We start from the raw sequence: 16,267 nt of genomic DNA on the forward strand, positions 1-16,267 counted from the left end.
GCCCTGGGGCGCCCGGAGGAACCCCACGCCTGCCGTGCCCCGCGGCCGCCCGGCCCGGCCCGCTCCACCTGCCCGGGGGAGGTCGCGTCCCACTCCCGCACCGCCGCGGCTCCCACCGCGCACCGGACGGGGAAGGGCCGGCATCCCCGCCCCGCCGCACGTGGGCCCGACCGCCTCGCGTGGAGAGAGCCCCGCGCTGCCCTCCATCCGCTCACGCGAGCGGCGAGAACACGCGGCGTACAGCGGGAGCCCCGCAACGCCGCCGCCGGTTGAGGCTTCCGGCACCGGGCGGGGGAAGCGCGCCGCCGGACCGGGGGTCACCGCGCAACGCCGGGCGGAGGAGCGCTGCGTACCGCCGGCCTCAGCGAGCGGCACAACGTGAATTTGTCCGCCGTGGGCCGGAACCGCGGCAGGAAAGAGGCGGCGGGGCCGGGCAGTGCGGGGCAGCCCACGGCAGCTCGGAGCCTTCCGGGGGGGGGCTCAATCCCCACGCGTGGGCCCCGCGCATCCTCGGGGCGGGTTCCGCACCCGCACCTCCGGCCCCGCCGCTCCCTCCGGCCGCGCACCTGCCCGCGGGGCCGCGCACCTCCCCCCCCCCCCCGTTCCCCGCGGGGCCGTGCTGAGTCACGCGTGGGGCGGGGGCCGGGCCGCTCGCGTGTGCCCCCCCCTCCACCCCGCGCCCGCCCCCCCTCCCCGCCTCGCTCCCCGGCAGCGCTGCGCCAATCCCCCGGCCCCGCCGTTGACGGGCAGCCGGGCCCGGGAGGCGCCGCCTCCCTGACGTCTCGCTCCGGGATTTGCATGGGTTGCGGTGCCGCGGCCGCCGCGCAGTGTCTGTCGGTTCGGCGGCGGGAGCTGCCGGAGCCCGAGCCCCGCTCGGCCGCAGCGGGCAGCGCGGACGCCCGGCTCGGCCCTTCCCGAGCGCAGCATGGAGCTGCCGGCGGTGGGCGAGCACGTCTTCGCCGTGGAGAGCATCGAGAAGAAGCGGATCCGAAAGGTGCGGAGGGAAGGAGGCGGGGAGGCGGGGAGGGGGCCGCGGGCGGGCGGCGGGTCCCGCTGAACGCCGTGTCTTTGCCTCCCGCGCTCCGCAGGGCAGAGTGGAGTACCTGGTGAAATGGAGGGGATGGTCGCCCAAGTGAGTACCGAGCGGGGGACGCGCGGGGAGCGGCCCCGGGGCGCCCCGGCGGGGTTCGGGCGGGCGGCGGGAGGCGGCGGCGGGGCCCGGGCGGGCGGCGGCGGGAGCGGAGCGAGGAGGGAGGCGGCGGCTGATGTGCACCAGAAAATGGCTCCTTCCCCCTTTCCCTCCTCGGGAGCCGGGCTCCATATTGCAGAACCGAGCGGGGGGGGCGGGGGGGTGGGAAGGGGGGAAATAAGGGCTAAAATAAACCCGCGCGGCCCCGCGGGTCGGACCGGGATGGCCGCTCCGGGTGGCAGCGGGCGGTGCGGTCGCGGAGCGCTCGGGGCTGCGTGACAGAGCCGGGGGGGGGGCGGGGGCGGGGAGGGGGCCCCGCGCGTCGGACCCCGCGGCCGCGTCCCTCCTCCGCGCCGGGGCCGCTTTAATGGGTCCGGGAAAGGGGATTTGGAAAATTTCATCATGACATGCTTAGAATTCCTCCGGAATAATAACTGCGCTAAATAAACAGTCCTGTCCCCGGCGTGCCCCCCCGCCCCCCCCCCTCCCTTCTCCCCCCGCCCATCCCCCTCCCGCGGGACCGAACCCCGGGCGCGAGCTGCGGAGCGGGCCCGGAGCACCGGGCGTGAGCGGCCCCGACCCCTCCACCGCGCCCGGCCCCCGCCTGACCGCTGCCCCCGTCCCCTCCGCAAGGTATAACACGTGGGAGCCGGAGGAGAACATCCTGGACCCCCGGCTGCTCATCGCCTTCCAGAACAGGTGAGCGGCGGCCGCCCGGCCCCGTGCCCGTCCGTGCAATTGTAGATGCGTCACGGGGCCGTTCGCCGCCCGGGGGCCGCGCAGGGGCGGGCGGAGGGCGCGGGACGGGCCCGGGGGGGAGGGGGGGGGCGCGGCCCCGGCGGGGCGGGTGCGGGGCGCGGGGCCGGGAGGCGCCTCCGGTGCGCGATCCCCGCGCCGCTCTCCCCCCACGCCGCGCTCGGCTGCTGCCCGCGCGGGGATTCGATGCCTGCGAGTGGAGGAGGCGGCGCTGCTGCTGCGCTCCAACTGCTTTTTTTTTTTTTTTTTCCTCGTCGTCTTTTTTTTTTTTTTTTTTTTCTCCTCTCCATGCATTTATTTCCTGTCGTATTTTGGCGCAAACTGTAAACTTCGCCCCTCGCTGCGGCGGGGGGAGGCGGTGGCAGAGATGCCGTCCCGCAGGCACGTCCCGCCCCAGCCCTCCTGCGGGACCCCTTCCTGCAGCCCCGCACCTGTGGCTCCGGCCCCTTCCCACCGCCGAACCTCCCCCCCTCCTCCTGACACCACGGTCCGGGGGGTGGGGTGGGGGTGGGGGGTCGCAGCCTCGCTGTGACGCTGTGTTCCCGCAGGGAGCGGCAGGAGCAGCTGATGGGATACCGCAAGCGGGGCCCCAAGCCGAAGCCGCTCGTCGTGCAGGTAAAGGCGATGGGGAGTGGGTCCCGGGGGGCCGCTTTGCTTTCCGTGGGTTGCATCATGCAGAGGAGCTGCGCGCAGCACCCAGGGGATGCACTGAGCTCACGGCGCAGCCCCCGGGCGCGGGGCAGTGTGCGGCCGGGCGGCATTAGCAGGCTGCTGGCCCCGGCCGGTCTCTGTTCCCAGGCAGCTGATTGAAGGGGGCTTTTCTTCTTTTCATTGCTTCATTAATCCGGAGCAATGCGGGGCCTGGAAGTGGGCGCGGGTTGGGCTGCGCGGCGCACCGAGCGTGCCGGGGGTGGCACCTGCGGCGGGGCCCGGCCCGGCTCAGCCCTCGGCTTTGTGTTGCAGCTGCCCTCCTTCGCCCGCCGCTCCAACATCCTGACGGGGCTGCAGGACCCCACCGTGGACACCCGGCCGAAGCTGGACCTCGGCTCCTCCGGCAAGAGCCAGCAGCACCAGTATGAGCTCAACAGCAAGAAGCACCACCAGTACCAGCCCAACGGCAAGGAGAGCGGCGTGAAGCACCAGTCCCACAGCAAGGGCAAGTACTACTACCAGCTCAACAGCAAGAAGCACCACCACTACCAGCCTGACCCCAAGATGTACGAGCCCCACTACCATCCCAGCGGCAAGGAGCCGCAGGGCCAGGCCTGCTTGGACAGCACCAAGAGCCCCCTGGGCGCCCACCCGGACAAGTGGGCGCACGGTGCAGCCAAGAACCTGCTGGGCCCAGTCAAGAACCTCGCTGCCGAGAGCAAGAACGGGGCTGAGAAGAACCTGTCCAGCGGCACCGGGCCCCCCCCTCGGGACAGGGTCACCAGCAACGGGCTCGGGGGCAAGATGAAGATCGTCAAGAACAAGAACAAGAACGGGCGCATCGTGATCGTCATGAGCAAGTACATGGAGAACGGCATGCAGGCGGTGAAGATCAAGTCTGGGGAGCCGCCCCGGAAGCGGGCGCCGGAGGAGAGGACTGCTAAGAAGGGTGGGGAGGAGAAGCTGGAGGCCTGGAGGAAGCCGGGCGAGGAGAGGGCGGTGGGCAGCAATGGCCTGAGTGCCGCGGAGGGCGAGAGCAGGCAGCCCGCTGCTGAGCTGCAGGAGGGCCCCAGGAAGCCCTCTCCGGGCAAGGAGCTGCCCCTGCCCGTGGCCGAGCAGCCGCTGCAGCTTACCACCAAGCCGGACCTCGTGCCCTGGTCGCTGAGCCCCGGGCGTGAGCACAGCCCGTCCTCCATGGGACTGAACCTCTCGAGCCCCGGCGCGCGGAAGCGCTGCCTGTCAGAGCCGCACGGGGACCGCGAGCCGGGCAAGAAGCGCCTGACATCGCGCAGCATCAGTGCCCCCACCTGCCTCGGCCCCGAGCGGCCGGAGCTGCCCGCCCAGCCCGAGGTCATCCTGCTGGACTCAGACCTGGACGAGCCCATAGACTTGCGCTGCGTCAAGCCGCGGGCGGAGGGCGAGGCGGCCCTGGTGCAGGTGAAGCCGGAGGAGCCGCCGGCGCCGGCCGAGCAGCCGCCCGTAGAGCCCCCGCAGCAGCCCAGGCAGGCGGCCGAGGAGGAGGAGGAGGAGGAGGCTGAAGGCCTGCGGGAATTCAAGCCCTTCTTTGGGAATATAATTATCACAGACGTGACCGCGAACTGCCTGACCGTCACCTTCAAGGAGTATGTGACGGTGTGAGGCGGCTGCTCCCCATGGGAGCGCAGCCCCGCTGCTGCCCCGACCCCAAAGCCTACGTGGGGTGGCATCCCCGGCCCCGGTCACTGCGGGATGTGGGGCCCCGCGCTGCCCCACACGGTGCCCACTGCTGCTGCTCCCACTGCGGGCGCTGTGGGGCTGCCCCGGGCGCTATGGGGCCGGGCGGTTACTCAGAGTTATAGTATTATATTTTAACAGTGCTAACTTGTTGAGTGATTCTTGCTCCCGTTTGTACGTGGTGTTATTGAAATGTATTGTTTGAGCTGAAGGCTGGTCGCCCTCCGACTGTGCTAATATATTTATTTGTAGGTATTTATATAATGAAATATAAAGCCTAGATTTATGGAGTCCCTAGATCACCTTATAAACTATATCAGACGACTATTTTCTGTTCTCCTTTTTAACCATTTGGCATTTGTTAGTCTCGTCCCCCACCCCCCCCCACCCCGCAGGCCCATCCCTGGTATATATTTTTTGATACTGTACACATGTGGTGTTTCTATGTGCAAAAAAAAAAAGAAAAAAAATCGTTATCTAAAGCTAAACGAGCTATTATAGAAATTGCTGCTATTAGAAATGTCTAAACTATAAGCTTCCAATTATTAATTGCTTGAATGTAAATATTAAATGGAGATGTCTGAAAGTGCATTTTGATGTCTGCGGCGGGTTGGGTCGGACGGCAGAGCCCGGCTGCTCCCAGGGCTGCATCACGGGGGAGAAATGTATCATGCAATCATGGCAAAGGATTATAAACCTTTATAAAAGCTACCAGGATTTGGAGTGCGTTTGTTACTGCATACGAACGGCAGGGCTGTGCTGGGGGGCCCTGAGCATTGCCGCGGGTAACAGCAGGCCTGAGGTGTAGGGCTGAGGCATAGGGCTGACGTGCGGTGCTCTCTATCTGCAGGGCAGGAGTGGCCTCCCCCAAAGCGTGGGGGTGAGGGTCCCCGTGTCCTCTGAGCTGGTGGCTTCTTGGAACCACGTGAGTGCTGTGGGGTCAGTTGTGCTCGGCTCGTGCGTTGGCTTGAGGTTGAGTTCTCTCCTGGAGATGTCAGCTGATGATAATGTGCGGATAGAAAGGCTTCAAGTCTGAGAGAGGCAGCTCTATGGTTTGCATGAGGTGGAGCTGGCAGGCACAGCGGGGCTCCGTGGGGCCGTCCCCTTGCCCCATTGGTGCCCCTTGGCTGTTGTGCAGGTGTGCGGTGCCCTGCGCGCAGGGTGCTCTGCTCCACGCTTCCACCTTTCAGGCCACAGAAACCTGTGCTCAGTACGTATAAATGTCTTCCTGGCAGATGTTCCCTTCTCAGTCCCGAGGATTTTGTGTGGAGGTGCCATTTTCTCCAGCTCGGATGGCTGAGGGGGTTTATGTGGACGTGGAACCATCTCAGATGTGGACGCTGTTGGGATGCGGTGGTGGTGTCGCTCAGGTCTGCTCTTCAGTGCGCCCTTGCAGTGGAATTATCCTCTGGGAGCCGATGCCATAATGGTGGTTTCATCCCTGCTGCTCTGTTGACCTCCTGGGTTCGTCTGTTCCTTCTGTTGATGCTTCAAAGCCAATGGAAGCTCATGCAGTTGTGTTCCATCACCTTCACGCAGCTCTGTGGAGAGGACCGCGGACCCCAAAATCTCGCCATGGGTGTGCAGGCAGCGATGGGGAAGGGGTGAGCTGGGATTCATTGGCACCTGCTGCTGGCTGGGCTGGGTTGAGGGCTGCGAGCAGCGTGGTGTGGTGCTGGGCTCTGTGGGGTGGGAGCCCCCGCGTGGGGTGTGTTGGGTGAGGAGCGCTGCCATCCCAGCGGAGCCGGCAATCAGGAGCGATGCGCTTCCCCTGATTAATTAAGCTAATGGTTATCTGAAAACAAAAAGTGGCACGGAAGAGGAGACGCATGCTCAGAATGCAAAATGTGATTTATGAAAGAGGAAGTGCCGCTCGACAGACAGCGGCGGGAGCCAGTCCAGGAGCAGGGCCGGGCAGGCGGGCTCTGCTGGGGCAGATGTTGTGCGAGATGGGAACCTCTCCGTGGATGAGACCCGAGAGGTGTCTCGCAAATACCATCGCCTGACTTCTGCTCGCGGGCTGCAGCCTCGTGGCTGATGCCTGAGCTCACGTCGGGGTCAGAGCCGCCTTCCCCGGCACGCAGGTGCGTGATGCTCTGCAGCCAACCGCTGTTTGCAGCTGGCTGTGCTGAGAAAAGCGGATTGCACGGCTTCCCTTCCCGCTGCCCACCGCCCTACGAGCACCGAAAACACCATCAGCAGTGGGGTGGTTTGTTGGAGGCACCATTTCCCGGAAACCACAGAGGCAGATAGCTCCTGGTTTAATAGTTTGATGGTGTTTATCACCGCGCCGGCAGCTTCCTGTGCTCTGAAAGGTGTGATAAGTCGTTGTTGGTTTAAAAGATACGCTCTGCTCTCGTTCTGCGCCAATTGGCTGAGAGAGGCGAAGCGCCCAGGGTATAAATTACTTATTCATGCCGCTCTGTTGCCGTATTAAGTGCATCAAACCTAAGTGTCTGTTACTGAGAAAATTAATGTGAGGTCCGCTCTGCCTTCAATGGTTATCAAAGCGATCCAGGACGAGATGGAGCGTCGCCGCTCTCCATTAGGGAGACGGCTGTGCGCTGCATTTAATGTGTTTCCCAGGGATGCGTTAACCTCTGTTTGGTTTGGACTTATTCCAGAGAAACATTTGCTGATTTAAAAGGAGAATTTGTATTCGTGTTTTTAGCTCTTCTGCAAGGGTCTGATGTGTCCGTCCGTAGAAGAGCACTGCGGTGCTGGGAGAGGAAGGGACTACCAACTTGTGTTCCAAAGCTGGTTTTGTCTTCTCCCCTCTGTGCTTGCAGCAGTGCCTGCCTTCCTGCACTGAGCCCATCGCTGCGGCTCTGTGACGCTGTGCTGTGGTACTGAGCTGCTGGATGCAGCAGGCCCAGCAGTGCTGCCCGGGGAGTGCAGGCGCTGCTGAGGGGAGGATGCTAAACAGCCTCAGAGGGACTGGGAGACTTCCAGCTCCGAAGCGGGATGAGAGAGAAAGAGATGGGGAAAGAAGGGCTGTGAGGGTGGTGCATGCCCACGTGCGTGGGGGGCTCCTCCAGGCGGTCCTTTGATGCATTTTGTGGAGTTTTTACTTCATTTTTTCCCAACCTCTGCCACTCTGCTCTGTGCTGTGGGGAGCTGACCGTGTCACTTTGCAGCTGTGGGGGTCACGTTTTCTCCATGCCCTCCACCCCCAGCACAGCACGGCCTTGCACACATTGGCTGCCATTGACCACTCTCAGTAAAGCTGGATCTAATGGGGTTCGGTGCTGGGTTCCCACCCACGCTGCTTTGGGTCCATGAGTGCCAATGGGGCCATGGAGGGGCAGTGGGCACAGCAGGGAAGGGGGTGAGGAGGGACAGTCCTGGCTGTGCTCCTGCCCATAGGAGCAGCCTCGTGTACAGATACTGCTTCTCAGCAGGAGCCGCCGGCTCAGCTGTCACCTTGATGTAGTTTAAAGTAAACTGCAAACGTGAAGATTTATTTATATGGGATGAGCAGGCATATAAAGCACGCTGTGCGAGGCGGCACAGCCCGGTAGGGAGCTCCCTGCATTTCAGGAGCTGTGACTTTGGCAATCTTAGCCATGTGTCATCCTTGCTGGCCCTGCACACGTTGTTTAAGGGGTAAGAAGGAAAGAAAGCTCCATCACCAGCTGCCAGCTCCTCCAGGTCTCTGTCAGACAGCGAGGGGCAGCAGGAGCCAAGTTCCCAAGCTGGGATGCTCTGAGCTCTGCGCCCCAAGGTGGGAGGGGGGGAGCAGCTGCAGCCCCATTCTTGTGAGGTTTGAAGCATCATCGTGGTCCCAGAGGGACTGCAGCTTCTGAGTGTGCTTCAGTCAGCAGTGCTTAGCTCGAGGGAGGGAAGGGGACAGCCTAAACCTCTGGGAGGTGTTGCAAGTTATGCTGCATCAGCTGGGGCAGAAAAATGCTACAGCTAGAGGAAGTGAATTAAACAGACGTCACTGTGGTTATCAAATGCAGTGTGATGGAGGGCCTGAGCTGGTGGAAGCTGCAACAAATGTGTATTTAATATTGGACATAAAGACTGCACTGAGCAGAAATTCCTGTGTTGGGGTGAGGCTGCATCTCCTGCTCTCCTGGGAGCCATTGGGTTCTCAGCTTCTTCTGCACGAGCACCCGACCTGGGGCTGCAGCGCTTGGGCCCCAGGCAGCCCTGCTGCTCTGTCCCCTCCTGATGCACAGCAGGGCAGTGAGCTTCCTTCATTCACAGAAGGCACGGAGGGGAGAAGCAGAATGACTCAAGCTTCAGAAGTCACCTCTTGGCTGAAACCGAACACGGAAAATTGCAGACCACAAAGCTGGTGTGAAAGAGCTGTGAGCAACAGAGGCCGGAGTGGAAAGCAGGACTCAGCGTTTCCCTGTGTCAGGTGCTGCTGGTGGGACCCAGCTGGGGCTGGTGGCCCCAGGAACCCTGCGGGTGCCCCTCGTGTAGGTCAGGGCGTTGGGATTTCTGGAGGTGGTGCAGTAGAGGGGGATGCACTTCACAAATCAGAGCCCTCGGAGCAGTTCTGAGCTCGCTCGGCGACCAGAGGGAAGAAATCGTTTGTATTTTGTGTCAGGTTCTTCTGATTGTCAAAGGTGACCTTTGGAGAGGGAAGCTTTGCTGGCACGGTGGAGCCAAGGAGGCACCTGAAAGCACAGAATGCGCATCAACGGCGTGTGTTAGTGAGCGTTAATTTGCACGTATGCCAACGATTCCACACGGCTTGAAGAAAGCCGGGGCGAAGCGCCGTCCCTGCGTGCACCCATCCACCGGCAGCGCGCTGGGAGCCAGGCTGTCATTTCAACAGCAGGAACGGATTTTATGGCTCTGCCCTCTGTCCGCTGGGTCCGGCCGTGACATCGTCCTGCCCTGTTTGTTTCCTGCTGCCGCATGAAGTCACCGGCGACAGATCAAACAGAGAGATTCATCGCGGGACAACGGCGGTGTCCCCGGCCAGACACCAGGGGTGCCCTCAATCTCGCTGCCTGCCGGTTGGAGTGATGCCTTATCTCGAGTTGAAGGGCTCAACCTGACCCTGAGCCATTTTTAACCCGAGGTGGGAAGATCCTGCCCCGGGCGTCCTGCTTTGCTTTGAGAAATCCTTCCCTCTCTCCCCACTCTCCGCTCTCCCGTTGCTTTTCCTTTCTGTACCTCTGACACCAGAGGCAGACCCACTTTCGGAGCGTTTGATGCTCTATTTCTTGAAGGCTCTTTAACTCTCAGGACTCAGAAATAACTCTCAGCAAACGCGGCGCGGAGAGACCCAACAAGAAGACGTCTAATCTCATGTCTCGCATTTCCATAGTTTGTGCTGCAAGCAGCAATTTGTGGTGCGGCAGCAACGGCTGAGCAGAGACGAGCGTTATCGCAGGAATTTCTTCCGTCTCTCGCCTGAGCGTGTGACAAATAAGTCTCGGCCGTGGCATTGTCTGCTCCGGTTTCGGACCAACACACTTCACTCTTTTTTTTCTTGCCCTGGAAAAGGCGATTTTACCTTTGCCGCGTGCGCCTTCATTTCCCTTCGGCGAAGAATTCGCTGCGTGACGCAGCATCAGCTGCACACAAATGGCACCGCAAGAAGTTGGGGGACGGCAATAAAAGCAGCCGAAGGGACTCCGGGCTCCGAGTCGCGGGGGGGGGGAGGGGGGGGGGGCGAGTGCTGCGACTGCACCGGGCGGCCCCGCGGTGCACGGGGGCGGGGGGGGACCGCTTCGGGGCTATGGGACCGCGGGGGCTGCCGGACCCGAACCTCCCGGCTGCGGTGCTGTGCGGGCACGCGGTGCTGCGTGAGGGCGGTGGGAGCGGTGCCGGGAGCCGCGGGGATTCCCGTGTTTGCCGGGGAACCGAAGGCAGAGCGCGCTGACGGATCGCCTCGGTGTGTGGCACTGCCGAGCCGGCTTCGGCGTTTTGCTTTCGGCCTCCGGCATCTCAACGCTGAGATGTTGGAGAGGAGCAGGGAAGAGGGCCGGGGGTGTCCGGGGAGGGTGCACGGGAGGGGTCGGGACGCTGAGAGCAGCTTGGAGTTCTCCGCACGGGGAGGAAACGCTGTGTCTCGGCTGAGCTTTCATCCTGTAAATGAGGACACATCAGGACCCAGCGGCTGAAGTCCGTATCAGCAGCAGCAGGGACAGGAGCGCGGTGCCATTTTAGCAGTGAATGAAAGGCAGCGGCAGGGAAAAAAATAATAAAAAAAAAAAAAAGGAAAGAAAAATAATCCAGGTGGGAAGGCAAAAAATGTGCGCTGCGTGGCATCTCTGTGGGATTTCTGCCGTTCAGCCACAGGCTGTCATGGGCAGGATTCAGAAAGGCAGGGACGGGAAAGCACAGCCTCTGTCACAGGGACGGGGGAGGGGGGTGACCACAGCGGCCCCGCTGCCCTGAAAACGCCCTCCCCGCCCCTCTCGGGTTTGGGGCGCTCCCGTCATCCGCCCCGTCCCCCCGGGGATGCGCTGCAGCACCTCCGACTTTATCACATTGGTCCTTCCACCCGGGGGGTCTCGCGTTGCCCGACCGCTGTGTCCGCGGCTCCGGGTGCAGCCGGGAGGGGGGGGGGGGGCGGGGCGAAGCCCCCCCTTGGACAGAGAAGATGGAAATGCGAGGGATGTCCCCTCGAGGAAACACCGGAGCGGGTCAGAGCCGAGCCCGGAGTGCTGCCCCAGCCGCGCAGTACCGGGCGCTGCGCGGTGATCCCGGCGTCGGGGGGAGCCACGGCGAGAAGCTGGGGGGCTCAGCGCGATCAGTGCCGACTGTGGCCCGGCTGGTGGGTTCAGATGAGCCCCCACCGCGACGGGCACGGGGCGAATGGAGGGACGCGGGGACGGCGGCTGCCGGTGTCCCACCGCTGGAGGACACGTCCCGCGGACTCGACAGGGGCGGGAGAAAAACGAAACGGGGGCGACAATACCGGGGAGGGCCGAGGCGCGGGGCGGGGCAAGAGGGGGGCGGCCCGGCGGCGCTTGGACTGCGTGGCCCGGTTCGGCTCGGCTCGGTTCGGCCCGGCCGCCGGGCGCGGCGCTCGCACCTGCATTGCAGCAGCGGTGGAGCGCTCCGGGCCGCGGGCTCAGCTCTCGGCGCAGCGCTGCATTGCAGCGCTGCAGGAGCCCCCTCCTTCCCCGCGCCCTTCTCCTCCCGCCGCCGCCTCTCAGCTCCGGGAGCGCAGACCGGGCACGGGTCGGCCCCGACGCTCCGGGCAGCTTCCCCCGCCGCCGCCGCGCGTGGGTCACCGAGACGTCCCCAACCCGGGGGCACTGCCGTGGGGAGGGGGACACGTCCCGCCCCGCTGTGCCCGTGCCGACCGGGGCTGTCAGCCACCGGCGTTCAGTGACCCCCACGCGGGGGCAGGGAGCGGCCCGGACCGTCCCGTCCCGTCCCGTCGGGACAGCCCGTCCTGCCCGCCCAGCCCCGATCCCCGGTGCTGCGTCCCGATACCAGAAATCTCGGTCCGGCCGCGCCCCGCCCCGCGGTCAGTGGGACCTGAACCCCTCCGGCCGCCCCGCCTCGCGTGGGCCAAGTGCTGCCCTGCGCCATCCCAACGGGCTGCCCGGAGCCGGGTCGGGAGCAAGGGGTGGTCGGGCCGGAACGGGGCAGAGCCGACGGGCGCTGTGTCCGGATCCCGGGGCGGCCCCTCCGGCCGTTGCCCGACGGGACGGTCCGCAGCGCCGTCGGGTCACTTCGCTGCTCGTGGCGTGGGCGGAGAGAAGCGAGCAGCTCCGCGATCCCGGCGCGCCGGGAGGAGAGGGACGGCCGCGCTCCGGGTTCCTCGCCTGGGGACAGCGGCTCAGGAGCCGGTGCCGGCCGGGCGCGACCGTGTCCCGCGTGGGTCCGACAGCCGCGACCCGCGACCGCTGCGCGCACAGAGCGCCGAGGGGAGCGGGGATCCCGGTGGGAAGGAGCTCGGAGCCGCCGGGCGTCCCGGGACGTGTCCGCACGGGTGCGGGGCCGCGGGGAGAGGGGGGGCCGGGACCGGGCTGGGGGCAGCGCCCGCCCCGGCACAACGGGGGCCCGTTCCCAAGGCTCCCGCTCTGTGTCTGCTTTGGGAAAACGCCAGCACGGTAACAAAATGGCGGGGAAAGGGTGGGATTGTCACGGCCAGCCCCGCGGCGCAGCCCGCCCGGCCCCGGCGGCACCCGGCGGAGCTCGGGGCGCCCGTTCCGGAACCGGCAGCGGGGCGCGGGCACCCCCCGGGATGTGCCGCCGCTCGCCCGCGCCGCCCGGCTGGGCTCCGGTGCAGCCGCAGCTGCAGAAAATGGCTGCTCGGCGGAGCCCGCTGAATCCTGCCGGGGGGGGGGGGGGTGGGGGGGACGGCGAGGAAGCGGCGGCACGGCCCTCCCCGGCGGCCGCGCCCCCCGGTGCCCGCGGTAGGCGGCGAGGGGGCGGTCGGGAGCCCGCGGGGCGGCCGGAGCGGAGCCCGGAGTCCGTACGGAGCCTCCCGCCCGGGCCTCACCTGCGGCGGGGCGGGGGCACGCCGAGCACGTGCCGGCCGGGGCGGGGGGCAGCTGTCGCACACCGGAGGGCCGAAGGCACGCCGCTCCCGCCCGCTACCTGGCGGCGGCCGTTCTCCCGCTCCGTTGGAAAGAAAGAAAATGAAATAAATAAAATAAAACCCGGGGCGGCAGCGCGGGCGCGGCGCTGCGAGGCTGCGGCGACGCCGCAACGAAAAGTCGGTCCCGCGACCCCGCGCCGAGCGGCCGCCCCCCGCCCGCCCCCGCGGCCGTTCTCCATCGTCTGCCCGCGGGGCGGCGGCGGCGGACGCGCGTGGGAGCGGAGCCACCGCCTCCTACCGACGGGGGTTCGCTCCCCCCGCCAGCGCGGGGCGGTTATCGCGCGTGTCCGCGTCTCGAGGGGGCGTCCCCGAAACGCGGCTGCGGCTCCGCGGGGCCGCGACGCTCCCCGCGGGGAAACGGCCGCGCGAGTCGGGGCTGCCGGCGGGACGGAGCGGCGCCGGACGCGGGAGGAGCGTGGCGGGGCCGGGGCTGCGCGCGGTCACCGGGAGCGCCGCGGGGAGGACGCGGGGACCGCCGCACCCGCCCGGCACGTCGTCCGCGGGGCCGCCCGCAGCCGGGGCGAGGAAAAGCCACCCGTCCTGCGTGGCGCCCCGGTCTCAGTTTCCGAGAGCGGCTTCCCTGCTCGCGCCCGACCCCGAGGCCCCGCCGTGCGGGGGGTCCGCCGCGTCTCACGGCGCCCTCCCGCCGAGCGCCGTCGGTGCCACCGGAGTACGGCGCTGCCGTTCCCACTCGCGACGCGCACGGCAGCCGAGGGGCAGCGCGGGGCTGAGGGCGCGGCCAGCGGGCGCCCGTCGGGGGGCACCGGGCCGGGGGTTGGGGGTTGGGGGGGGGCGGCTGGCGGCGGTCCCGGCCCCACGGGCGAAGGGGGGGGCGCGGGGGGGGCGGCGGGCCCGTTCCACTCGTGAGAGCGCGGTTGCTGCGATACGGGAGGACCAATGAGCGCTCACCAGCTCAGCCCGGGCTCGGGCACCGCTTCCTTATATGGTGCGCGCCGTCCGCGGGGCGCCGAGCTCATCGCCATATAAGGGCACGAACCTAAATAGAGCGCCTACCTTGGGCGGGGGGCGGGGCGGGGGCGGGGCGCGCAGCACGGAGGGGCCGCCCCCGCCCCGGTGCAGCCGCCGCGGAGCGGCCGCGGAGCGAGATGCAAATGGGCCTCACCTCTAATTGCTTTTGTTAAACGCGGGGCCGCGCTCGGCGTGCGATGAGGCGGGGAGCGGGGATGGGACGGGGACGGGGGCGCAGCGGGGCCGCTCTGCGCGCCCCCTCCCCTCCTCGGCCCCGGGATTCCCGCTTCCCACGCGCGGCCGCGGGCACGGAGGTGACGCTGCCCCGCTGCGGCCGCATCGTCCCCCCCGTGCCGCCGGCCCCGTCTCCGGTCCGCTCCTCCCGACCGCTCGGCGGGGACGTCTGCCTTCAGAAGTGGGGGTCGGGGGGAGCCGAGAGCTGCAGCCCCGTCCTGGGCCGGGGGCGGTCGGCCGGGGGCCCGGGGGGGCTCTCTTGAGACGTTCGGATCTCCCCGCCCGCCGCGGGGCTCGGCTCGGTTTCTGCCTCCCGGCCTTTGCGAACAACTCCTATTTATGCTCCTACAAATAATCAGCAAATTCAGAAAGCCCGGAAACAAAAGAGCTTTTGTGCAAAGTGTTCGCAGCCCGGAGCTGGGCGATAACGCGACCCCCGCCCCGCCGCCCCACCCCCGGGACCGGCTTCAGCCCCACGAGCGAACCCGGGGGACGGCGGAGTGGGGCGGGGGGGGGGGGGAGCGGCGGCCCCGCATTGCCGCTGGGACGGGGCTCGGGCTGTGCCCGCCGGGTCCCCCCGCTCAGTCCCCGCCGTCGGCAGCCGGAGTAGGGCCGGGTGGTGCTCGGGGCACGGCCGGGTGGGAGGCGACGAGGACACGTTGGGAGCGGTTCCCCGGGGCTCTGCCAGCCGAAGCCGCCCGCACCGTGCTGCCGGGCTCGGGCTCGGGGGGGGGTCTCTGTCCCAGGGGGCGGCCGGAGCGCCGCGGGCTGCGCGGCCACTGCCGCGATTTTCAGGAGGACGGTGCCACCTATGGAAAACACCTGGAATTCACCGCGCCGCCGGGGCCGCGCCGGGAAGCGTCGCAGTTCCGTGCGGAACCCCCGGGGATGAGCCCCGTCCGCGACCGCCGTCTCCTCGAGCTCCGAGGCCGCTCCGGGCCGGGCCGGAGGGCGGCGGACGGGGTTCGGCCTCAGGTTGACCCCCCCCGTCGGGCGGTGGGGCCGCCGCTGTCCTTCAGCACCGCCGCTGCCCCGGGAAGGTTCCGGTCGGACGGGGCGCGGAGCAGCTCCTCGTCGGGGCTGACCCCTCCGTTCGGCTGCCCACGGCCCCGGTAGCCGGGTGATAACGATCTGCGGCGCGGGGAGAAGGAGTGTCCCCAGCTCTGCCCCCACCCCGGCTGCGATGCTCGGCGGGGTCCGGCCGCGGCTCAGCTTGGGGTCTCCCGGCGTGGAAGCTCCGTGGAACGCGTCCCACGGGAACCGAGGTGCAACGCAGCGGCTCCGTCCCGAGCTCCGGCGGAGCAAGAGCAGCGCCGAGCACCGGGACGGGCGGGTGGAAGGCGGAAGGGGAAGGCTCCGGGACCGTGCTGAGCGCTGCCCCCCCGCCAGCCCTGGGCTCTTGCGCCTTGGGAGCAGGATTCGATGTCAAACCAGTCGACGCGAATAGTTCTTCTCAGGGAGATTTCTGGGCTTCAAAGCGGCAAGAAGTCGCTCTGCGATGACCGTCTTCGTGAGGACTCCGCTGCCGGGCGCTTCCCGAGATCTCCCCACCGGCGATCCGCTCGGCCCGGCCAACGTATCGCTCCGGCCCCGGGGATGTCCGGAGCCTGGCAGAGCCGTGCCCGGGGGCAGAGGTGTGAAACGCGGCCGGCGCAGGCCCTCCTGCAGCGATCCCGCGTTAAACGCAGCTCCGGTTATTGGTCCGCTCTCCGGACCCGCCCTCGCGCTCCGTCCTGGGACGGCCGCTCCCACCCGCGTGTTCGCCCCGCGGGGCCGGGATGGGGAGGTGGAGGTGGAGGCTGTGGTGGCACTGCCGCTTTATCCCGGCCGCTGCCTTCTCGGTTCGCCCCGAGGTGCTCGGGAACGCAACGGCTCCGTCTCGACGTCCGTGCTTCTCCCGCTCCCGGGGCGGAGCCGTGGAGTCCGGCAGCGCAGCGGGGTCCCGGTGCCCCGCCCGCAGCACCGAGCCAGCCCCGCAGCAGCCCGGGGGTCGGCAATCTGCCCCGCCGCTCGGCGCGACTCCGCTCAGCCGCGGGAGGAGGGAATCGTTTTCCTGCCTGGCCCTGGGTTGGGAGCGAACCGGGCAGAGCTCGGAGCCGAACCGGACCTCGGGCGGCTGCTCAGAGTCGCGAGCCGGGGGCAGCAGCTCCGACGGGCGGCGCCAAGGGGCCGGGGGCTCCGCACTTAGCGGGATCTCCGGGGCGGGGCTCTCCCGTGCCCGACAGTAC

The 16,267-nt window shown here is 67.3% G+C and overlaps 2 protein-coding genes across 2 annotated transcripts; both read left to right on the top strand.

Moving 5' to 3' along the window:
- Positions 1-789: 789 nt before the first annotated feature.
- Positions 790-5,020, top strand: CBX4 (chromobox 4). The gene is made up of 5 exons (NM_204642.2): positions 790-994; positions 1,089-1,132; positions 1,823-1,888; positions 2,494-2,560; positions 2,909-5,020. The coding sequence occupies exons 1-5, from the start codon at positions 926-928 to the stop codon at positions 4,232-4,234; spliced, it is 1,572 nt and encodes a 523-aa protein (NP_989973.1). The 5' UTR covers positions 790-925; the 3' UTR covers positions 4,235-5,020.
- A 6,044-nt stretch (positions 5,021-11,064) lies between these two features.
- Positions 11,065-13,703, top strand: LOC121107147 (collagen alpha-1(I) chain-like). Its single transcript, XM_040649946.1, has 2 exons — positions 11,065-12,224; positions 12,458-13,703. The coding sequence occupies exons 1-2, from the start codon at positions 11,065-11,067 to the stop codon at positions 13,701-13,703; spliced, it is 2,406 nt and encodes an 801-aa protein (XP_040505880.1).
- Positions 13,704-16,267: the final 2,564 nt, after the last annotated feature.

Source organism: Gallus gallus, chromosome 18, assembly GCF_016699485.2.
Source record: "Gallus gallus isolate bGalGal1 chromosome 18, bGalGal1.mat.broiler.GRCg7b, whole genome shotgun sequence".
NCBI lineage: Eukaryota > Metazoa > Chordata > Aves > Galliformes > Phasianidae > Gallus > Gallus gallus.

Excerpts from the sequence above, each read along its gene's own strand:
- LOC121107147 (XM_040649946.1), top strand. The coding sequence starts at position 11,065 with ATGAGCCCCCACCGCGACGGGCACGGGGCGAATGGAGGGACGCGGGGA. Across the intron at positions 12,225-12,457 it reads CCCGGGACGTGTCCGCACGG|CGGGGCGCGGGCACCCCCCG; the intron begins GTGCGGGGCCGC and ends CGGAACCGGCAG.
- CBX4 (NM_204642.2), top strand. The coding sequence starts at position 926 with ATGGAGCTGCCGGCGGTGGGCGAGCACGTCTTCGCCGTGGAGAGCATC. Across the intron at positions 1,889-2,493 it reads CTCATCGCCTTCCAGAACAG|GGAGCGGCAGGAGCAGCTGA; the intron begins GTGAGCGGCGGC and ends GTGTTCCCGCAG. Across the intron at positions 2,561-2,908 it reads CGAAGCCGCTCGTCGTGCAG|CTGCCCTCCTTCGCCCGCCG; the intron begins GTAAAGGCGATG and ends TTTGTGTTGCAG.